General features: G+C 37.0%; 1 protein-coding gene across 2 annotated transcripts in view; it reads left to right on the forward strand.

Annotated features, from left to right (window-relative positions):
• The window catches only part of DPP10 (dipeptidyl peptidase like 10), a 563,994-nt gene that overhangs the window by 296,605 nt on the left and 243,095 nt on the right, over nt 1-24,294 (forward strand). For both annotated transcript variants that reach the window (XM_057424792.1, XM_057424790.1), the window contains exon 2: nt 24,125-24,239. In XM_057424792.1, coding sequence (XP_057280775.1) covers nt 24,125-24,239 — 115 coding nt within the window. The remainder of the gene's footprint in view (nt 1-24,124; nt 24,240-24,294) is intronic.

Consider the following 24,294-nt stretch of genomic DNA (forward strand, 5'->3'; position numbering starts at 1 on the left):
ACAGTGGGATTGAGGGAGCCCTCAGCAAGTTTGCCGATGACACCAAGCTGTGTGGTTCGGTTGATACCCTGGAGGGAAGGAATGCCATCCAGAGGGACCTTGACACACTTGTGAGATGGGCTGATGCCAGCCTTATGAAGTTTAACCATGCCAAGTGCAAGGTCCTACACCTGGGTGGGAGCGATCCCAGGCACAGCTACAGGTTGGGCAAAGAAGAGATTCAGAGCAGCCCTGCAGAGAACGACATGGGGGTGTTGGTCGATGAGAAAATGAACATGAGCCGGCTTCAGTGTGTGCTTGCAGCCCAGAAAGCCAAGCATATCCTGGGCTGCATCAAAAGGAGCGTTAACAGCAGGTCAAAGGAGGTGATCATGCCCCTCTGCTCTGCTCTTGTGAGACCTCACCTGGAGTATTGTGTGCAGTTCTGGTGTCCTCAGCATAAAAAGGACATGGAACTGTTGGAACAAGTCCAGAGGAGGACCACAGGAATGATCAGGGGACTGGAGCACCTCCTGTATGAAGATAGGCTGAGAAGGTTGGGTCTGTTCAGCCTGGAGAAGAGAAGGCTGCGTGGAGACCTCATAGCAGCCTTCGAGTATCTGAAGGGGGCCTATAGGGATTCTGGGGAGGGACTCTTCATTAGGGACTGTAGTTGCAGGACTAGGGGTAATGGGTTAAAACTTAAACAGAGGAAGTTTAGATTTGATATAAGGAGTAAATTCTTTCCTGTTAGGTTGGTGAGGCAGTGGAATGGGTTTCCCAAATAAGTTGTGAATGCTCCATCCCTGGCGGTGTTCAAGGCCAAGTTGGACAAAGCCTTGGGTGTCATGGTGTAGTGTGAGGTGTCCCTGCCCATGTCAGGGGGGTTGGAACTAGATGATCTTAAGTTCCTTTCCAATCCTAACTATTCTATGATTCTTTGATTCTATGTGTGGTGAAGTCGATAAAGAATTGTCTGCTTCAAAAACTTTCTTTAAGTGCTGTGGGAAAAGAGCTCACAGAAGTAAAGGTCTTTAGTCCTAGAAGGTTTCAGGGCTTACTCAACTAAAGCAATAGCAACTTTGAGGGATCATTAGTGGCAGAGCTTCAAATGATGATTTATATAGAGTCTTATATAGAGTCTTACCTTAGGATTCAATCCCCATCATCTCTGCCTGAGGTAGTTGGTGTGCCTCACTATCAGGAAAGTCCTTGTTGAGGAGGGCTCTCTTTTGTAATGATCACTTCAGTAGGACCCATTCTACGTTTTCTTTAAAATGCACTGGTTTCAGACTGCAAATCTTTGATAGGGTTTCTGAGGTGTGCTGCTGAAGGGGAACTTGTCATTGTCTTGGAAATTTATATTTGGGTGACTCCCATACCTTAACCGGATGAAAAACACAGTGCTCTGCCTAAGCAAACAATGAATTTGGTTTGGGTTTCATCTATGCTGAACTCATCTCCTGTGACTTTGGTACTGCTGTTCCAGAGTTGCAGCTGAAATCAGAACCTGGCCTACTGTGTTGCTTAAGAAGCTATAAAAAAATAACCTTAACCCAGCTAATGTTCTTGTGAAGATGCATGCTTTAACATACAGTTTTCTGAAGGGGAATAAACTCTAATATTCAACTCTGTCTTTTTATCTCTATTTTCTGTCAAGATGTGGCTGTTAACCCTGAAATAGGGGACTGATTTATGGTAACCTGCAGAAAGAGAATTGTTTTCAGGAAATTACAAGAACATTTGCAGATGTTAAAATGGGAGAGAAGACAGGAAAAAAAAAAACAACCAAAAAACCAAAACCTTTCATGTCTTATTTTTTTCATTTTTCTGCAGTCAGAAAATGAAAAAGACTGTTGTGAAAACTCAAGCTGTTCATAATCTGCCTCAAAAGTTGTCGTCTTCTTCATGTTTGGCAATATAGAAAATCTTAGGCGTATGTGTAGAATACTAATTGAGACAGCTTTTAAATTAATGTTACCTCAGATATTTTTTGAATCAACTTGCTGTTTCTTTAATTAATCATTACTTCTTCAACAGTTCAAATCTACATACTTTTAAGGCTGGCTCTGATTCATGTTGGCATCTGAAGTAAGGAGATCGGAACTCTTCTGAGTAATAGTGTGAGGCACCAAACAATTATTGAAACTTGAAATGCTGTATGAATTATTACCTTTTGCCTAATACTAAATCCCATGGATTTGGCAGGCTAAAGAGAGAGTGTGCAGCCACCAGAAAATATTTCTTTTTAAAAATGTGCCATAAACTCTAGCAAAGGCAGTGCTCTTGGGCACCTGTTTGCACTGGAAACCATGGTCGCGGTGAGCACCCAGAAACTGTTCCTGAAACTTGCCAATTCAGAATGTTTGGAAAGCAATTCATGACTGTTCTAGAAATTATCTCTGTCACCAGCAGTCCAAGAAAAATGTATCTTTTAGATAAGAACTAATGGAGAAAAACATTCATAAAAATATCTGTTCCTGATAGGTATGTCATGATGGACACGTATGAGTAATGGTATCTCTTGTTAAACTGAAGTTAAAGAAATTTATAAAAATTTTATAAATTTATATAAAGAGCTTTCTGAATAGGAGAAAGGTTTGAGAAGGCTGAGTTTTATTACACTGTCTTCAGTGCACTGATGTGCAGACGAGCATGATGTGAGGTAGATAATTTTACTGGCTTAGAAAGGAAGAGCATTTGTAGTTATGAATTGTCTCTTCTGCTGCTGCAATCCAGAGCAGAATTAAAAAAAAAGGACTTTCCTCCAGTAGAAACTTCTGGGGAAGATGAAGGGTCATTCTTCCTGGGTAGGCTGCTTAGTATATAAACAGGTTTAGGACTGGAAGTGGCCTCACTGTGTAGAGACAATGGAAATTGTTCCATCTCTGGGTGAACATCAAAGCAAAGGGAGCTGTTGGTGTGCAGGTTTTATGCAAGACTTCTTAGGAGATAAAGTGTGTGCGCATCTCGCCCTCTGCTAGAAAAGCAGTGTTTCCCCCTTTCTTGTCCAGTTGTCTGGCTCCACATGGTGGGACTGAAAGGGAGCAGAGCTCATCTCACATTTCTGTAGTTGCTGCTATTTTGATTTTGGCTTTCTGTCAGGAAGAGTGCAGAAATAATGAATTTTCCAGAAGGAAACTGTTATTTACAAAGCATCCAACATCTGTACAGAGGCATGTGGCCTTGTTTCGTCAAGCCCATACAGCCTCTGCTTGTGCAGGACCCACAGGTGAGGGATGAGTCTTCAAGATTCTCCTCCCCTGTGATTGCATCCTATCTTCACAGGCCTTTCCCAAGAGCAGATATTGATAGTAACTTAGTTGAGTCTTCTCTTAAGCCAGACACTGACCTGTTATATATCCTTCTTATCCCACTTGTTCTTTCTGTCATACAGGTAGTTCTCCAAAACTCTTTGTTTCTATTCATAATACCAACTGTTGCTTACTAACTAGCATCTCTTCCCAGCACCTCAGACTGTCCTGATTTTGAGAAAAGTTGCTGTGACAGTTTTGAGTGAAAATGTAGAGCCTTAGCAGATTTGCCTCCTGCCTTATCCACATTAGCTGAACTCTATCTAACTTGCTTTTCAAGCAGCTTTGATTCTTCACTTAAATATTTTCTGAGCAGTGTTTCATACCATTTCTCTGAGCCGGGAATGGAAAATGCTCCATGGTGCTATGTTTAAGATGATGCTCTAGCTGTAATGGTGAGAGCGCCACCATGCTGTTTTCTGACTGTAGTCCTCCTTCTTTCAAAAGTTATTAAAAGCTGTTTCATTAATTCAGACTGCATATGTGTGTGGGTTTGTGCTGATGAAAACTGAAGGTTTTGCTATCACTTCCACTTCTGCCTTCAAGCCCAAGTTCAGCATAAAATGAATCATGTAGTTGTGATATACTGTGTCCTCCACTCACTTTGCAAATACTATCAGTTTTCTCTTGAGAATGAAAGTGTCTGAAACTTTGGCCACTACTTCTCTCTTCTGTAGAGTTTTAAGAGAATTGTATTTCCAACATTCTCAACTGCTGAAATATTCTTCTTAAATGATCTGTTACATTTTAATTAAAAGGTCATATTTGAAGACTGAAGTCTATTTTTATGTGTAATGGATCTGCTTCTGGAGTGCCTTTGTTCATTAAAATTAGAAAATTAAAAAAGAAAAAATAGACAAGGGAAATGAGGCATATTATACTATTACTTTCATGTTTGGTTTTGAAAGTAAAACTATGTCAAAATGATAATTAGGTTTTGTCCTCAAAATGGCCTTGCTAGAGTACATGCATGGGTGGAAGCAGTGTTGCTACTTCTTCCTTCTGGAATTAGAGAATTCTGGCTGAATAGGCTTAGAGTCCCTCTAACCACACTACTAAAATAAAATTGTCATACCTAAACTCAGAATGCTTGTAAACTGGAGATTCACATGTGAGGAGCAGAAGCATCATTTTGAAGACATGATACCTAAATGGCATCTTTGCTAAACTCATTTTCACCTAGTGTTAAGTTTGTTGTGGGTTTGTTTGTTTGTTTTTTTAGTTGTTCTGTGTTGGGGGTGGGGGGTGGGGGTTGGCACTATGATACACTAAATAAAAAAATATTTCTCTGGTGAAATAAAAGGAAATATGCTTCTGTTGTGGGAAGGCACTTTTCATCCTGAGATAGATTGCTGTTCTTCATATGAGCCCCATTTTCAGGACAAATAAGCATTTTTTCACCACTTGGGCACACAGCTCTTGCTGGCTACTTTGAAGCCCTGTGGCCCTAAAGATGTCATCTCCCATTGCTGCATCCATCCCTGCATCAGTTATGTTTTCTGCACTGTGATTTAATTACTGATGCCCAGGTATGCGGAATGGCTGATCCTCCTTAGTGTCTCAGCTAAGCTTGGTAAATAAGGAATGATTCTAGCCAGGTAGACAGATTTTCTCTGTTGATACACTGGGATAATAAACCCAGAAATTAGTGTGTTCGCTGAAAAACAATTTTCAACTGATACTTAACACTTGCTTTTATGTTTTCTTTTTGTTTTTGAAGGGAGAACATCCAAGTGGTATAGGTTAGGTTTGCAGGCTGCTATGTATACATACTAAAGTACAGAGAAATAAAAATGTAGGGCTTTTCATAGTACTTATCAGGACTTTAGTGGAACTGTGTGTACTAAGGTAAAGTAAGTCATCTCCATTGAAATAAGTAGATTTAATTTAGGTACTATTAAAAGCCTGACCCTAAGAGACTGCTGAGGACTTTAGAACAGGTATGAGGTCCATCCATGCTTCTGCGTGATCCTTTCATAATGAATAAGCTAGTATAAAGTATATACAATCCAAATACAATTACAGTTACAGAGTGTATATTCAAAATTAGTAATTCACATTAAAATGGAGCTGATTGTCTATAATAAACGAGGTGTATGAATTGTTTTACCTCATCTTTTGTGATTATAAAATAAAGCATCTCTGAAGTTTCTGTGAAGCTCTCCTTTTTTGGGGAAAGAGTTTTTTTGAGTTCTTAAACCGCAAGTGTTAAAACTGAATTTAAGAAAAAGCATAACTTTTTACACTCTGACTCAGACCTAGCATAATAATATAATCCTTCCATCTACTTCTCAAAAATGAAACTCAAATTTTTAAAGTTACATTAGTGGATTAAAGTAGAATCCACAGCCAAAGCTGATATTAAAAATCCACTTCAGTTCAGAAAGTAATGACTTGTATTGAGGTGCAATTTATATCTTAGATTTGTACCCATGGCATCTGCTCAAGGTCAATCCAGTATCTGTATACATTTTTTTTTTAAGCTCCTCATTTTCATTTCTAACATTCTGAAGTTTTGCTTGTTGACATGGGAGTGTCATTGCTCTTCCAGGTTTGTTGTGCTGTATTTTAGTTATGCAGTTGTTCATTGTTATGCATAAAGTTGTAGTATAATGTAGCAATTCCTTGTAAATACTACAAAGACACATAATGTGCTACCTTCATAAAAAAGTATAGTGATAGCTCACAAGAGAGAACTGAGAGAAAAGGTTTTGGTCTACAACAGCAAAGAATTGTGTGGATTTTATTGGATTGGCAGTACTTCGTATTTTTGACAAATCCTTTTTGATGTGAGCTAATAAATATTGCACATTAAATCCTGGAGATTACCAGGTGTTTGGAGGGAATGTAAATTTTCTTTGCATTGTGCATGATATGCTCAAAGCACTGTAGAAATACGGGAGCTACTGAAGGCTAAGTAAGAACTCTGATTAATTTATGCAGTGAGCACTGCAGGCGCATCACTAGTGAAATAACTGTGGGGTTCCTTTGCATGTGTGCTGTTATTCACAGGGACTGCAGAGGTCAAAGTCAGCCTTGCCTCTCTGCTGGAGCAGTTGGATCAATCTTACCAGGTTCAGAAGCATTATAACTTTGAAGATCATGAAAATGATGCTTAGATTTTACTCCTAAATATTATTTTTTTTAAATAAAATGTAGTTACTTGACCATGAATTAGCTTCACAATGCAGAATTGCTCATAGAGTTTTTACTTGTATCTTACACATTATTGTTCTTTTCAAAGAAAGCCCTATGTGCTTATATGCATTAAAAATGTTAGAAGTTATTCTTGTAACTATGAACATTTGATAAAGCAGAGTGATTTGGCTTTGCCTTTCATTTCTTAATGGTCACTATAGATAACAGGAGTACTTAAACCTCTAGATAATAAAACTCTAATGTAGAGAAAATGGTAACAGTGGAAGGGAAAAGAGAGTTGTATGGTGTCTGTAAAATGTGGACAGGTAAAAGTGAGAGGGAGTGGAGAGCTTTTGAAGAAACAGGGATAATTTAAATTCTCCCCCAGTGTTAGGGGTAAAAAAACAAAAATAAGTGTAATAGAATAATAGGTAAATAGGAAGGGGAATGAAATTTCAGTCACTTGCTACAACAACTGTTCTGTCTACTTCCAGCTTTACCAAAAGAATAAGGAAAACGATATTCCGAATAAATTGAATGTTAATGATGATTTTTGTAATTTAAAGAGAAGTCTAAAAATAGTAGTGGCAAAGTTCAAGAGGTTGGAGTAGATATACTTGGAGACTGAGTTTGGCTAATGTATTGTAAAGGAGCAAGCCAGACAGTATGAATATGAGTTATTAAAGACTACTTGAAGTAATTGCACCTCAGGTGGTCATTTTTTACATCTCATTTGTGAGCGACTTAGTAGATCAGGGTTGTGATTTTCCTCAGTATGTCAGCTGGATGATTTCATCTGTGGAACAATGACAAAATGAAATGCCACCTGAGAACTGAAGAAATGAGTCAAAAAAAAAAAGAACTTAAAATGCTGTCTAGTGAGTTTTATTCTACTGGTTTTATTCTTTTGAAAGGGACATGCACTCAGTCTTCAAATAAAAATTTTACAGAACTCTAAATATACTACAAGGATGTTGCTGTTCTCAGTCTACTGAAAACTTCACCGATACTAAAATATTTGTGTAATTTAATTTTTCTGTTTAGGTTTACAAGGTTTTCTAATTACATTAATATAGCTATGATATATGCTGTGCTTTCATGAAGCTTTAGCCACTTGATTTACCAGTCTTATAATTTTTTTTTAATTTCTGAATTTATACATTATGTCTTCTAAGTTTTTTCTGGTCTTTTTTTTTTTTTTGTTTGTTTGGTTTTGGTTTGGTTTGGTTTGTTTCTCCCCCCGCTGAATTTTCTATTATTTCGGTATAGCAAACCCATGATACCAGAATATAGAATATAGACTTAGGTGGAAAGCTGGCACGTGAGATTGAAGACTTGTAAATAATAAGAAAAAAAAAAGTAGAAATGCACTTCATAGTCATATTTTAGGCAGCTCTTCGGGTTTACATAATCATGATGTTTCTGTAATGGAAAATTGCCATACTCGTTCTGACTAGTATTTTATTTCCCTTTGATCTTGTATCATCTATGTTACTTGGTATATTAAAATGCAGTCAGGCTCAGAACCCCTTATAATTAATAAAATAGTTCAGACTGGGAAAATTTTGTGGAGTGATTTTGATGGAAGGCAAAATGAATTAAAGAGCAAGTAGCATAGCTGATTTCTGACTACTGCTTTTCTGTTTGAGTTAGCATTTCTGTTTGAGTTAGCATAAGGAAACTTTTTTTTTAGTGTTTTGTAGAATGTACAGTTATTTACAGTACTTAATGAAGTTTTACTCATGCTATGGTTATCAGTCTAAACTAGGTATAAAAATCAATTGTAATCTCAGAAGATAGTGACCCATAAAAGATGCATGATTGAAAATCAGATATATAATTGCAACTGTGCTCATTGTTTGTGTAAGTACACATTTACGTGTTAGTGCTATCTGGCAATATCTAAATCTGCCTTTAAGTTAGCTATCATTAACTGGCTGATCAAGTACAGGTAGCAGGATAGATGTGGGTCATGAAAATATTCTCTCCTGAGATGAGAGTGGCCTTATTATAATTTTTCTCACAAGAGTGAGGTTTTGGAAACCCAGTCACAGAGGAAGGAAGAGCTGGGGAAGTAGAGCTGTACATGGTTGCTTATGCTGTTTGAGCTGAGTGAATTTCCACTTGCTTTTCCTTATGCTTATCAGTTTCTGTCTGACTAGGATTTTCAGAAGCTGTCCTCTACTTATGAGCCACAATTAGTTTTACTGGTGATTTGTTCCATTTATGTACCTAATTACCTGATGGAGCCTGCAAATCAACTTGGCTGCAGTCAGAGCACAAGTAATTACACCTTCAGTTTAGAGCACAAATGGAGGACTAGCAACGATTTGCAGCCTTAATGCGTGGTCATGAAGGAAACTGCAGAGTATTGTTTGTGGGCACTTTCTGATAAAGCAGCTGTAGTTAAGGCATTGATTCGATTCTTTTCCTTTGTCTGATAACAATAACTTGACTTGTAATCTGAATCATATGTTTTTCTTTTCATTGAAACCTTCACATTAACACAGTAATTATTGGGTGGCTGGCATATTATAGAACAGTTTATGCCCTTTTCTTGCTTGGTATGCTTAAATATTTTGAAGTTCCAGCCTTAAAATAAATCCTTGACAAAAGCACCAAGGGTTTCTTTCATTGCTTCCTTGCAGGGCTACCTAAATATGCAACTAATAACCTCAGGGGATGTACAGAAAACGGAAAATAAACCACTCTTACTGCGATGTCTTGCAGTGTGTTGACTGCTGACTCAGATATATTCAGAGAGAGGAGGCTAAGGGGAGAGGAAGTACATTCCTTGGGGGATGCTGAGTGGTATATAGGCAGATTTTGGGTAAACTGCAATTTCTGATTTCCTTTTTGATAAAGGCACCCAGAAGAATTAATGTATATATTTTTAGTAGCTTTTTATTTCAGAAGTTGGCATACACAGTGGCTGTTGCTGCAGCTGTACTTTGCAAAACATTGTGTTATTCTCTTGTTTTCACATCTGTGTTTTTTTTTAAATTCACTTTTTCCATTCTTTCTTAAAGAGCAATCGATCTTTCTGCTTTTAATAAGTTGTAAATACTCCCCATAAATGCACGGGATAAAAATACTCAGGTAATAAAATTACCAAGTTAAAATGTCCTATTTCTATTTATCTGCAAAATCTTTTTTGCAATATGCTTTCAGATTGTGTTAGAATCACATGAAGTATACATAAAATAATGTATATATACTCCCAGGAGAAATAGAATAATTATCACCAGCATCTTTTTTGCTAGGTCAGAAATATGACTCTCAAAATTGCCCCATCTTACTATATTCCAACTATGTTACATAGGCAGCCATTTTGATATATTTTAAGAATAATATCAGCAATGTGGGTATACTGGATTAGAAACTTCTAATACTTTTCCTGTAAGATGTATTGCTTCAGTTTCTTTTGCTGCATCATGCTGAAATGTGATTAAAATGTCATGTTGTTTTGCAAGTGATTCTGTTGTAGACAGTAGTCTTGATGAACTGATGAGATTAATACTTTTATTTCATTATCAAATGTGTTATAAGCCATACCTTCTTGTCCTCAAAGATTTCTGCAGAAAACATTAAAGGAAGCAGGACTCTAGGTTACTGACTGATTTGATTTTAGAAGCTGAACATTTTTACTGACACTAGTTTTCATGAAAAAATAATCACTGTGTATTGTCTCCATTCACCCCGCAGAAAGTCTAGGTGAGAATACTATGCACAGAAAAGTGTCTTGGGGTGTTCTTTTGCTAAGAGGTACGATGGGCCTATTTGTGAGGCTTGTGATGACCAATACAGCTGGGGGCAGTGGGGAGGAAATTTCAAATTTTGAACTAGCTGGTTTATTTTCTGACTGTGTTGGTGGGGAAGTTAGAAAGGATGGAGTTCAGTTTCTGGGCTTTATTTTCCCACTCAGTGTGCTACATACCAGCTACTTTAGTAGACGGTTTTTGTGGTTTTAATGCCATGTATCCAGCAGAGAGGCATGGGGATTTGACTGCATGTCTCCACAGTCTTTGATTTGAAATAAAAATTTTAATCCTCCTGGGAATGGCTAGAGCTGCCTAAAGTTGTAACCTAGCTGCTGTTGTAATATAGCTGCTCCAGTTGTAATATAGCTGCTCCCAGAAAATTTAATACATTTTTACAGAAGGGAGACAAGGATATAAAGGATTACTTAGTTATTCAACAGGGAATAAGGAACATATGGTACTATGAGCTGTAGAAAACAGGAAGAAACCCCACCGATGAACAAAAAATCAACAGAAAATGTGAAGAAGGAAATTTTCCTGCAAAAGTCAGATATTAACCACACCACCATTTTTGGTACCATTCCATTTTGTGAATTAGCTAAAAATATAATTCTTGGCAGGTTTCCACAAATTTGAAAAGATATTTGTTAATCATTGCCACTCATCTGTGAAGAAATCCACACTTACGATCTGTGGGTGGGTGGTTTGGTTTAGTTTGTGGTTTTTTTTCCCTGTCTTTGCTCTGAAAGTGTTTTCTATTTTATGAACATTCAAGATTACCTATGAACCCATTTTTGTATTGCATGAATCTGGAAAAACTCTCCTTTTGTAGCTTATTAAAAAAAAAATTGTTCAGATTAGTTGTCCATATAGGTCTGGATTCTAACTTCTAATAGCTCATTTTTGAGGACAGGATGAATTATCTTCATTCAGTCTCACTGAAAAATAAACAACTGTTGACAAGTATTCAGAAAAAGGAAGTTAACATTCACTTCTTTATTATTAACTTGAAGAATTACAGAGTATCCCAATAATCCATTTCTTTTAAAACCTATGATACCTCTCTATAAGTATATGTATAAGAAGGCCACAGTTATTGTAGCCTGTCTTGTAGCCAATACCTTCTTTTGAGTCAAGTACTGTCCTCTGCCTCCAGGCATTTCAGTAGTAGTTGTTGAAGTGGATCTGAAGGAATTACTTGGCTCTTGTCTTAAAGCTCAGAGCCAAGGAGTGGTATTGAATTGTGTATCTGTTGTGAGTACTGGATCTGTAGACAGAAAATTACCTTCAGTGCGTTAACGGAAAATTCGGTGACAAGGCTGTTTTGAACTTTTCATTCAATTGAGCGTAGTAGCTCTGCCAATGGCCAGGTACTCACCTCTACATTGGTGGGATCTTTGTCTTCTTTCTCTGGCTCTGTTCAACTGACTTCTAATTATAACTCCTCTAACTCTCACAATGGCAAGAAAACAACTAGAAATAGGTAATACGTGCTTTATAAAAGTCTTTACCTCATTTTTCATGAGAATCGGCTAGGAAGAAATCACTCTGGAGAAAAGGAAAGGTGCCATTCGTTTCTTGCTTTAAGTCAAACCTCCTAGTTTGGATGGATTTCTGCCAAAATTTCCATGACGTTCAGTTATATGCTCTCACCTTTATTAGTACAAATATTAATGCATGCGTGTGGTGCGTGACAATATCATTGCTTTTCATGGCACTGTTACTCTCTTGTTAAGAGTGTGACAGAGCCCCTAAAAATATTACTCTTTTAGTACTGCTCAGTCTCTCTTTTAACCACAGTGCTCTTCTGTTCATATTTATTTTACAAAAAAATACACTAAACATGATTTCTCTGGCCTGTGTTATTTCTGCTTGTCATTCTCATACTGTACAGTAATGCAGTTTATTGCTCCTCTGTATTCTTTATGCTGCCATGCTAAGCAAAGAGCTATACATAAAGTAGAAGCTACATGTAGAGTTAGAAAGAGTCTGTTTCTTGGTCATTCTCTGGCATTCCTCTCCATCCTGTTTTATCTCTATTAACTCCACAAATACCAGATCTAAGCACCTTCTGTGCTTAATTCTCTATGTCCCTTACAGGGCTGGAACTTCCCAGGAGCTTTAACTGAGTCAGAAGGTAGGTGATAAGGGATTATTTATCCCCACAATAAAAAGTTCATTTGAGTGTTTCTCAGAATGTCCCAAGCTTTGCTAAAGCAGACCTTAGTATATCTACACATTTATTTAGTTTTCAATAAAAGCAGCATCCGGAAAAGCATGCCAGTAGGAGCATCTTGCCTTTTATTCCACTCTGTTTCAGAGAGACTGTAGTTTCCTGCTGTGCTGAGGGTGGCTATCATATAATCTCATTGAAAGGAAATAAAAAGTAATGTGTCGTACAGTCATTAAATATAGATCCAAGAGAATGTCGTGAGAAGTGGGCATATATGCTTATGGTGGGTTGACCTGTCCAGCAGCCGAGCATGGCACAGCATCCCACCGCAGTGGGAACAGGGACAGAATAGGAATAGCAAAAGCAAGAAAATTTTTAGGTCCAAATAAAGACGGCTTGAAGTGTGGAAAGAAAAAAAGAAACAAACCCACAGTGCAATCACTCCTACAAACAGGCCCATACCCAGTCAGTCTTGAGCAATGGCCATTTTGAAGACACCCTCCCTTTACCCTGTACCCCAGTTTGGTGGCAGAACATGGCATTACATGGTATAGAGTATCTCTTTGGCTAGTTTATTTTTGCTGATCAGGCTGTTGTACTTCCCAGCTTCTGTCCCACCTCCTCAGCCTCCCTGTTGTTGGGTTAAAAAAAAAAAGAAATCTTTGATGAAGCTTTGATGCTTTGCAAGCACTGTTTAGCAATGTTCAAAACATTGGTTTTATTATCAGTGCTGTTTTAGCCACAGATCCTAAACACAGCACCATAGGGGCTGCTATAGAGAAAGATAAATCCGTTACAGACAGACTCGGTACAGTAAGCCAGTCGGGAAGTCCCTTTCCATGCATTAATGAGCTGGCAGCAGAGGTGAACGTAACAGGATCACTGTTCAGCACTTAAAATCTTTCAGCTGAAGAAAATAATATTGGCATCGATACTGAGTTAGTGTGGGAGTCAGATGGAAAATATGTTAAGTAAAAAATCTCAAAATCTTAAGTGATAGACTAACTTACTGTGGTTGAGGCAATCCCCCCTTCCCCCTCCATTTTAAAGCTATTAATGTTTTGGGTTTGTTTGTGCGTCTTTTCCCTCAATTACTGTGATTAAGTTTGCCTTGGAGTGGGTGCTGAGGGGCTTGCCTGCATGCAGAACTGTCTTAACACCTAGAGAACCCATCCAGAGGCATTCCCATTTTCCACAGATAAGTCAAGAGCTTCTACATTGTTGAGTGGCTCACATTTCCCCAGGAAGCATAGTGGATAAAGGGCCTTTGAAGTGTCTTATGAAGATAGGGTTGGCCATTACAGGAAGAAAAGTTTGCAGGGGAAAAAAAAAAAAAAAAAAAAAAAAAAAAAAGATTTTTACATAATCTTGAAGTACACTTCTGAGATCAATGAATCCTGTAAAACAGCCAAGAAATTCCATTCCTCTCTTTTTTTTTTTTTCTTCTTTTCCTAGTACTGGATTTGCTTTTTAATTGAGTGGAATATGTGTAAGGAGATGATTTGGTGACCTATAGTCTGTCTGAAAGTGCTTTTTTATAAGCTCTGTGTGTGTGTATGAAAAATGTGATGTCGTTATTGCTGTGAGGACTCACGTTTTTAAGTGAACTGTTATCTTGGTTTTGCTGGGTTATTGTATCTATTACCTTTATATAACATAGTATATAGTGTCTAATCTACAGATTTCTTGAACACCTCTCTGGTTGTTTTCTGCTAACAAAATGCAGGAGAAAAACATATCTTTACTTCTGATGAATCATAGCATTCCTCTGCTTTAACTAAAATTCAATTTTTTTAGTAAAACAGGTAAACTTCATCAGGAAGAGTACTTTGAAAAACTAAATTATAAATTCCCAATCAGAGCCCAGTGATACTGGCCAAACAATTTTTTTTGCTACAGTTTTGTTCACAAATATTTACATAAAGAGATGCTGATTTACCATTCTTACATGACCTTGGGAAACTCATCTAACGTTCTACAACCTTAGATCCCCCTAAATGCAGAATCACAGTGCTACTGATATTCTTTGGCTTATTTACATTTAACTTATTTATAGGAATGTTGCCTTGAATACTATTTAGCTGTATATATATTCAGCAATAAGTGTATGTGTGTACATGTATATGTGGACACAAAGGTTTATTAAGGCATGTTTGGATTTGAATTACTTATTTGCAAGTAACTTCTGTGTAAATCTGAAAACAAATAGAAAAATGCCAATGTAAATTTACAAAATAACCTTTGCAACTTTTTCCATTTTTGGCAACTCATGATTTAATATCACTCATCTAAAAAAAAAAAAAAAAAGGATTTTGTCAAATCCATTCTCCAGGACTCTTCAATGGCATAAAATCAGGCAAGTACAAGTACCTGAAAAATGAGAAACTCCATGAAGTGATTTTGGTTCTTCTAATCTAATAGTGGTCTTACTTCAAAGTTACAGTCCAGCACAGAGCTTGGTGTTATACCACAAAATACAGGGGCACTGTATTCAGTTTAAATTGTAAAATTATGTGGTATAAACCTGAATTTGACTTATGTGTCATTTCTACAGCGTAGTAACCTTTCCTGTTTTTCTAACCTTCAGTGAAGTGTAATGTGTTGTCAAACAGATCTGCTTATTAATGCCAAAAGTGACTACGTCAGTTTTAAAAGTGATCTATTACGGGTCCTTGCAAATATATTGAGAGATAAAAATACTTTTAAAAACCTTTTTTTTTAAGGTAAATCAGGCAAAGTATAATTTAGTTTCTGAGTAATGAAAAGGACAAATTCAAGCAAACAAATTTGTTATATCTGTAGAAAGAACTATAGGTATGCAACACGTATAGCCTGTATTCATCCATTTTTCTAATGTCTTTTTTTTTGACATACATTAGTTTGCTTGATTGGGGGATTTTTCTTCAGCATTAGAAGAGTGGAAGAAAGGTACTACTATCTTGTGGAGTTTGATTAAAGTTTAGATCAATAGGGATATGTGAAAATATGTTGTTGTCCGTAACTGTTAGTATTCATATAGACTTCTTCCTTTACATCATAGTAACCTGAATAAAATAATTTTTGTGCCTGTTGCTTTGCCATCTTTTTCTGTACTTGGAATGACTTGTTTAGTAAAATACATTAAGAATTTTCTTTAATTATGGCAAATGAATTGTTGATTTCCTCTAGATACTAATGATGCATGAGCTCACTGGAAATGGGCCGCCTGCTTTATTTCCATGTAATCTTTCAGGCAGTCTTCAAGACACAGAGATAGCTTTTCATATTCAGACAAAAATCTCATTAGCTTCAAGATGAGACTTGTGTGAGGAAGAGAATATGTAGCACAGTGTGAATATTGGAGCTTTGGTACATGGGGAGCATAACTTGGAGTCACACCAGGTTAGCAGTGAGCCTCAGCCCCCCCAGAGGAAGTGTGATTCCTTGACAACCAACTGTCTGGAGGTGAGATTTGCAGGGGAGACTGGATGAGTGTTGCAAACAGACATATTTAATAAAGAAGCTGGTCAGTAGCTGTTCTACTCAGGAGCTTACAAAAATCCCTAGAGGTGGCTATCTTTAGTTTTCATGTACATGAGTACTTTTGAGTCTTAAGATAATCACATCTTGCCAGAACATCAATATTCTCCTTAATTCTCCTAGTGTTTCTGCTAGACTGGAAAAAGAGTACAGTATTTTCACTTCTGAAACTTTGTTAGAAACAAGCTGTGAAAGATTTTGAATATAGGATGAAAAGGTTTCACAGCTTCAAAATACTGAGTCTCAATGAAGTTGCTGCAGAAGTTTTCCATGACATTATACTTCTCCATAGAAGTCTGTTACATTCAACTCGGCTCCCCAAAGCCAAAGAAATTCCCTTGGCTGCTGTAGTTTGTCTCTATGTCATGACTGGGTTTTATTTCAAATATAAACCATTTTTGTCATTCATTGTTATTTTATCTAAGTCTCCCTCTGCCCCAGCTACTCAGCTGTCCTTATGGCAGTATTTTCCATGACCTGCATTTTACATATTTTTTCATTATTTTGCACCATGATAGTCTTTTTTTTTTTCTTTTTCTGCTTTGCTTTCCTATGCTGGAAATGTGAATGTTATTGTGTTCATAAAAAAGGTGGATGGCCAGAAATTTTGACTTCTGCATGTGCCATGCTGTTTTGATCTGCTGTGCTGGTTCCTGCTTTTGTGTTTCCTACATGTATAAGCGATGACCAAAATATCTACTGTGATTAGACCTTGAAAAGGAATTTTGTTTGTCTAGTGTAAGAGCTAGCTCATTGTGTTTGAGTAGTGTTATAAGGTATGCTGCAAAAGGAGTTGGAAGATGTGAAATGCATCCTAATGATAGCCATAATACATTAATTAGAGTCCATAAATGTATCTGATCTTTTTTTTTGTGAGTAGTTGGAACTAAGGGTGTTGACAAAACTGTTCTAAGATACCAAGAATTACCAAAATTCGGTTCATGAATGGGCACTTGCATGTCCAGGATAAAACGTTCAAGGCTGAAAGAAAGCACAATGTGTTTTACAAGGTTAAGAAAATTCATAACCAGTGTGGGTGATTAACACTTCTCAGAATGATTTATTATATATGCACATTTATTCTTTTCATTTATTTTTACTGAGACAGGGGTGGGTTTTGGTTTATTTGTTTTGGATTGGGCTGGTTTTTTTTTATTTTTTTTTTTTCCCCAGTTTGGCCCTGCAAAAGAAGGGCTTTCTCTTACTAGCACAGCCTAGGAAATAAAAATATGAAGACAGATTGTTCCCATATCGAAATCCAAATCCTGCACCTGTTCTAAGCAGGATAATTGCTAACAAGCTGCTCTCTTTTTAAAATGCCTGTTATCCACAGAGCTGACTGAGATTCGTGCATTCCTGTGGAAGTGGCATTTTATAAGGACTCTGAAAAGAAACGCCAACATTTGGTTAATAAAGATGTTGACCAGGAAAAGTAATTGTTTGACCATAATCATTCAGACAAGAACTGGAGCAATAGGATCTTATAACATGGTGTATTGTAAAGAGAGTATGAGGGATGAAAATGATAGGTACTTATGCAAATGGATTATAACTGTCCTGTGCCACTTTGTGGATCAGTCTTTTAGTCTCTCTGCTATCTAGGCCATGGGATTACTCAAAAACAGCTGGGAAGGAATGGACACAGTCATTTAATCTCAAATTGTAAGTACCTGCTGCAGTAATTTTCCTGCAAATAGTACACAGCATAATCAAGGCAGTTAGTATTTAATACTAGTTGGAGGATGAGCTGTGTAACAAACTCTGGAAAGACTGCCTTGTTTTTATTATAAGTATTCTCGGCCTGTCTTTTAAAACACCTGACATACAACATGAAACTCTGTCTTTTTATGTTTATCACCTTTTCTTCATGTTTGGGGAATGCAAATGGTAGAGTTTAATGAAGTAGATGCTGGCGGAGTCATTAAGTGATATTGTCTTGATTACATCTCAGCTACAGAGTGAGACTCATTCTCATTCCTACTGCAAAGCAGATTACTTTTGCTTTTCCTACTCAAATGCACTTTGCCCCTGATACTCTTACCAAAAAAAGGGAAGGATGTGATTCTTCATAGAGCTTTCCTGTAGGTTTTGTCCTGGTGACAGTACAGGAACAGTTTAAAAAAAACAAAATAAAACAACCCCAGAACTCTCCAAAAGATAAAAGACGATTCATTGAAGGCTTCAGAAGATGCTGGCAGAAACTGCTACAGACCATGTCTCCTCTAGCTAAGATCCTTCACCTGCCCTTAATGCCTCAACACAAAAACAGGCAATCCACAGATGCTGCTGCGACTTAGTGCTGATGGATTTCAGTTGCAGATACTCACAGTGTAGGTATACACACCAATGTGCATCTGCATGCTTGTAACACTGAGCATGTCAGCCTGGTAAAGTTCACTCCGGATGGCAGAAATAATTGCAGAATCTCTGCTTTTGCTTTACCCAGCTTTACCCAGCAGAAAGAGTTTAAACCAGTGGAATCTGTGTCTTAATTTTTACAGATAAATGATATTTTCGATATTTGCTCATTGCAGCATTTATCAGCTAGGTTGATTGCATCATGGGCAGGTATTTCTATGAGAAAAAGCAGTTTTAATTAAATGCCAGCTCTCAGGATTGGTTTGTCTTTAAAAGTTTGGCTTTAATTTCTTGGCCCGAAGGGAATGATATATTTTAGCTAACCTGTCTCTTTTACAAGAACCTGCAGAGGCACTTCTTAGTCCTCAGGCTGTATCCAGTGCTCTTCAGTGTGCCTGCTTGCACCAATCAGTCTTCTACTGCTTCTGTTACTATTTCCATGGTAGAAATTGCATTGCCGTTTACATAAGTAGTTTTCCAAGATGTAAGAAAAATGCTATTAAGATAATTCAGGTCCCTGACTTATGAATGCAGCACATCATGGCAGTATTTTCTGACCTTTGATGTCTCTTTAGTTGTACACACTTGCTAAAATAAATATGTCTTAAGGGCTTTTTATCCTCATTGATTAACAATAAAACTGTGATAAAACACTGCAACTTGATAAGTTTTAGGAAGGAAACTGTGGGGTTTGTTTTGTGGGTTTGTTGCATTTTTTTTTATTTTTTTTTTCCTGTTTATGCTGCTTACAGGAAAGATTGTAAGTTATTTCAGATAAAACTATGGAAATATTTGAGTTTTTTTTTTTTTTTTTTTTTAAGGTACTACCTCTATTAATTTTAAGTGATTCTTTTTCCCAAATTGATATCACCAATATCTTAAATATATATACTTATATATTACAATATATAAAAGCAATGCAATACTTAAATATTACAATACTTAAAAGCAATACAGTACTTAAAACCATCACTCTTAAATTATAAGCATTTGCATTTCAATGTCAAGGGATAAAAGATATTTCTATATGAAATAAATTTAATGGAAATCCGTTTGATGTTGTTATTTCTATTGTAATAGCAACTTGGGTTATATCTTGTTACATTCAGGTGTAACGCAGCCATTATGGAGGTAATTTTATAGTTTTTTTTTTATTTTCAAAATGAAACATCTGTGTTAGACTCTGTATTTCATTCAAAAATAGAGAAAAGCTCCTCAGAACTCCTGGATGAGGTTACCTGCTATAGATCGTGAAATTCAAAGCCATTCCCTACTAGTGCTTTAGAAATTTTCATGCTTGCAGTGAACCAGTTCATCATCAGTCTGTAAATTGTGCTTGGAGGGGGAGCATATATTTAGAAATCAGCCTAGAAAAGGAGAGAGGAAAATGCTTCAGCATATTTGGTTTATATTTGCTTGTGTATTTGCTGGATATAGTTTTTCAGCATCTCCTTCTAAAATTTCTTGTTTTGCAGTGGTGAGTGAGATTTAGCATAGAGGGATGCAGAACGGTGGAAATGACTCATGTTCCCCTTTGACAGCCTCAAACTGTAATTTTTCTATGTCCGGTTTCTGCAGATTTTTGTTTTAGCCTTTCTTTTCATTACTATTGCAAAATTTTGGTGTGATCACTTAAGTACCCTATTTGGAGCCTCTGTAATACCATATAATGCCTTATAATACCATATAAAACTAGTAAAGCCAGACTTGACAGCAAGTTATGCCTTTTTAAAAATTTATTTAGGGGACTTTTCAACAAAGATTAAATGCAGACAATCACAGAGCACAAAGAGGCTAGAACCTCCTTTCAATTGCATTCATCGTGTTCACTGATGGTAGTGATTAAAAGCTCCTGGTGAAATGTGGTCTTTAACATTTGGCAGGAGAGGCCAAAAGCATTAGGTTCTATAACATTGTTGCACCATTATTTGTGTATGCAGTATAATGAATTTTTCTCTTTGTAGCTGTGTTTTAGGTATTACTCAATCACAAATTCCATTCAAAAATATGTATTACTTAAGGTTTGGTGTTGGAAGCAATGCAGATAAATGATTTGTGAAAAGGTACTTTAAATAATGAGAAAACTGGCGATTGTGTTATGCTTTGAGCAGCCATTTTCTGATTCATTAGAGCTAGACTGTAAAATCTAAAATAACATTATAGATAGTATTAAATGTAAACCACCTTATTCAAAAATTTATATTTTTTCAAACCACATTAATAGAAGAACCTATTTTGAAGATTAGATCCTTAAATCTCTATCTGCATGTTCCTTGTTGTTATATGCCAGTTAGCAGTTAGATACGGGGAAACTATATGATGTCAAAAGTTTCTTATTGTACTGCTATCTATGATGTTTCCTCTTGAATGCCCCCAAAATGACAGCTTCTGTCTTGACAGTGATATATGATCTAAAAACCTATTTAACTGTCTTTTGCTTATGACCATTTTGAAAAGCAGTGCAAGACTAAGAATGTATGTATGAACAGCAGCTTACTCTATTTTAAAATTTGTAACTTCTAGTCCAAGAGTTGCATTGATTAGCATCAGGAAAGTTGATTTGAGATGTCCTTGACAATACTGATTGTACTATGAATTCACCTTATTATAGGAATTTTCTAATATTTCATCAAATCTTTTTCATTAGTGTATATTAACTCCACAAATGTCTTAACAGAATGTTGTCACTCAATATCAGAACATAATAATGACCTTTTAATAATTTCTAATCTAATAATTTGGAACAACTCATAAATTTTATCAAACTACTTTAGTCTAAGTCAGAGATCAGTCCTTTTTATGTCAGTCTCCCAAGATTTTCAGTTAGCTGGAAGCCTGCTTCTTTCTCAATATGGGTACCAGTGAGCTCTGTATGCTCAGTACTAGGTTCATCTATTTGATATTCTTCTTGCAGAAATTTGCAGAAGTGTTTAAAATGGAATTTTATTTTTAGAAATTGAACAATATTCATGTCTGCAGAGAATAACCTTCTGAATAATGAGAACCTTCTAGTTTTTTAGAGGCTTCAGTATATTCATCAAGTTATCCAGCTTTTGTCATTTTAAGTAAATTCTTTGAAATTAGGGTTTCATGATTTTCTGAGGGTAACTAACTGTTTTCTCACTGCCACTTGCTTGTATGAGCTGCTAGGTCTTCTATTACAATTGAACTCAGTTAAGTGTCATATGAATAAGACTTACACTGTTATGTTTAGAATATTTTCTAATCTGTGCTTTTAACATTAAAATAATTCTTACTTAAGGGAAAATAATAGCTTGGATCTTCGTTTACATGGAGGATGTAGAAGTTTTGTATTTCTGTGAAAAGGCTGGGGATCCTTGCAATATCACTAGCCAGGGCTGTCCAGAAAGGATTGAGCTACACAATCCTCACATCCTAGGGAGCACCAAAGGGGCTTTTGAAGCTGTTATGCAGACCAACTGTCTTTAAGGCTAATCAGGAAGTTGCTATGGTAATAAGTATTTAATGAGGTGGGAGTCAACCACAAAAAGCTGAAGAAAATGAGTAGATCAGGCAAGTTTGCAAGGGGTTGGGAAACATGGGTGATGAGATGGGAAAGGAAGGTGGATGTAGGAGTTTCTGCTTAGACCATGTTTTTCACCCTGCCTGTGGCAGACAGGAGGCCAGAAGTTTAGTAAAAATAATATGGGCATCAAAGATGTATTGTTGGTTATGGTAATTGGGCTTCTCCTGCATGGTGATGCCTAGAAAAGCTGCACAGGTTTCAGTCTGAAAGGGACTGTCTGCTAATGCTGAGCTGCAGCTGTCCTTAGTAATTTCCTTCTGTGTGCTATAATTGAACATCATTCATTATCTGCTGTTCAATCAGTATCAACACCAGAGAGGAGATTTGTGTAATAATAGAAAAGTACAATTACTCTTACAGCCAGCAGAACTGAGAGCAGCCCAGGCTGGCTGGTGCCCATTTACCACTAATGGCTGGCTTCGGCTGTGGGGAGGGGAAGGCTAACATTGATCAGGTGAGGGAGCTGATCCCGTGAAGACCAGCTATGGTCTAGGGTTTAAACTGAGTAAATAGAGTGGGTGCTTCTCCCATCTGATGAGGCTAAAAACCTCTTAAATGAGCAAGCTTGGGCAGGCCCAGGCCAGGCAGGAGGATGGGGCCCAGGGGGCAGAAGTCATGTTAGAGCAGTGTGGGTCTCCTTGCTGGGAGCTGTGGTGGGCTGACTTCTCTTGTGGGATTGCTTAGTGACTCTGTTAGGGGAATTCTTCTTATGTTTCCTGGAAAAAGAATACTGGGAAGAGAAACTTGTCTTTCATAGGTAGAAATGAACAAGTGAGGGGTCAAAAAAAAAGTTAAAAATTGAAGGCACTGTTAAACATGCTGGTTTGGGTAATGTATGGTATTGATGTGGTGTACACCAGTCAATTAGACACAAGAACATTGTCATTTTCTGTTGCTAAAATATCTCCATTTTGTACTCATTTGTAATTCAAAAAACTAAAATGAAATAATGTGTATGTGAAGAAATATTAATATGCCTTTGGAAACTTATAAAACATAGCAGGAGGTACCTTTCTGCACCTGCTGAGGTGGCAGATCTGCCATGTCTCTCTGCCTTTCTGTCCAGCAGAAAGGGGAAGGCTAAAAAAATATCCTTGCTGTGTACATGCAAGATGAACAAACCCAGGATCTCAGATCAAACAGGGAAGACTCCAAGTAATCTCTCCTGTGGCATTTGCTCATTCGGTGAAGAAGCAGCCATGCGGGGCTGCATGTTGTGGCCTCAGGTCCTGGGGAGGTGGAAGAGAAGTTTTTAGGTGGTATTGTCTTCAAGTGCAGGCTTTTTGCCTCACCTGCTATTTAGTTGGAGCTTAATGGGAGCTTGTGTAGATCGTGAAGCCCTTGTGTAATGTAACTCAACTTTGTGAGCAGGCTGAAGAAGAATCTTTTGAGAAGTACCTCCCAGATTTCTTTTCACAGAGAGTCTTGCCACAGCAGTGTAATTTTGAGATAGTAAAGGCATGGGTGACTCTGGCAGAGAAATGTTTATGCTTGCCAGCTATAGATAATAAAAAAGATATTTTCTGTGAGAGAAAGTTAGGATTGTCATACTAGTTCTGTTGTTTCTGTTGTTAGATATTAATGTGTTCTTTGGTCTCAAGCTGTACCATGAACACAGGTGATGTATTGCTACTACTGACAAACCTGAATGGCATCTGGCTGTAGTCAATAGGAGTTAAACATGTGACCACAGAGCATGTAACTAGTAGTTACAGAAGCATTCATTTAATATTTGCTATAAACCACTGTTGGTTTGTTTTTTTTTTTTCATAAATAATACGGGAACAATTTACAGTTGAGCTACTGCATAGACAAGAAGAACTGTGTAGCATCAGATGGAATACTTGGAGCTTCAGGCAGTTTTGTAAATGTATTCTGTTACAAATAAGTTTAATAGTGTGCATTAAAAAGGAAGTGTATTTAAACCTTTATGGTCCATACCATGTTAGGTGGAATTACAGTAAATTGCTACATTTCATTCCTGTAATTGTCTTATAAACTGCTAGTTGGTATTGTCCTGAAATCTATGTTCAGCACATTTTAACATGAGTCGTATTTTGGACAGCTTTTATAAGTTCTTTTGATTCTCTCTTATGGGAATATGTACATATATGTGTTTAAAAAAAAAAGAGAGATCTCTATTTAAAAAAGCTTAAGAGTTCAACACCTTTGGATGACTCTGTGTACTGTTGAGAGGAGAGGGATCACGATCACCTCCCATGCGGTGATTATGAGTATGCCCAGAATAATTTTCCTATTGCTAATAGTTCTAGAAATATATGATTATGAAACATGGTCTTTTCCGTTTATTTTATTTTTTTTTCCATTCCTGTAGGAACTTGGAAGTAACAGCCCTCCACAGAGGAACTGGAAGGGAATTGCTATTGCGCTCCTGGTGATTCTAGTTGTTTGTTCACTCATCACTATGTCTGTCATTCTTTTAACCCCAGGTAACCTGCTTCTTTATTTATCTTACTGAAGGTGTATGATTCATAATGCAGTCAT

Source organism: Pezoporus wallicus, unplaced genomic scaffold (assembly GCF_028554395.1).
Source record: "Pezoporus wallicus isolate ANWC-B61680 ecotype Strahan unplaced genomic scaffold, APGP_CSIRO_Pwel_v1 contig_8394, whole genome shotgun sequence".
Taxonomy (NCBI): Eukaryota; Metazoa; Chordata; class Aves; order Psittaciformes; family Psittacidae; genus Pezoporus; species Pezoporus wallicus.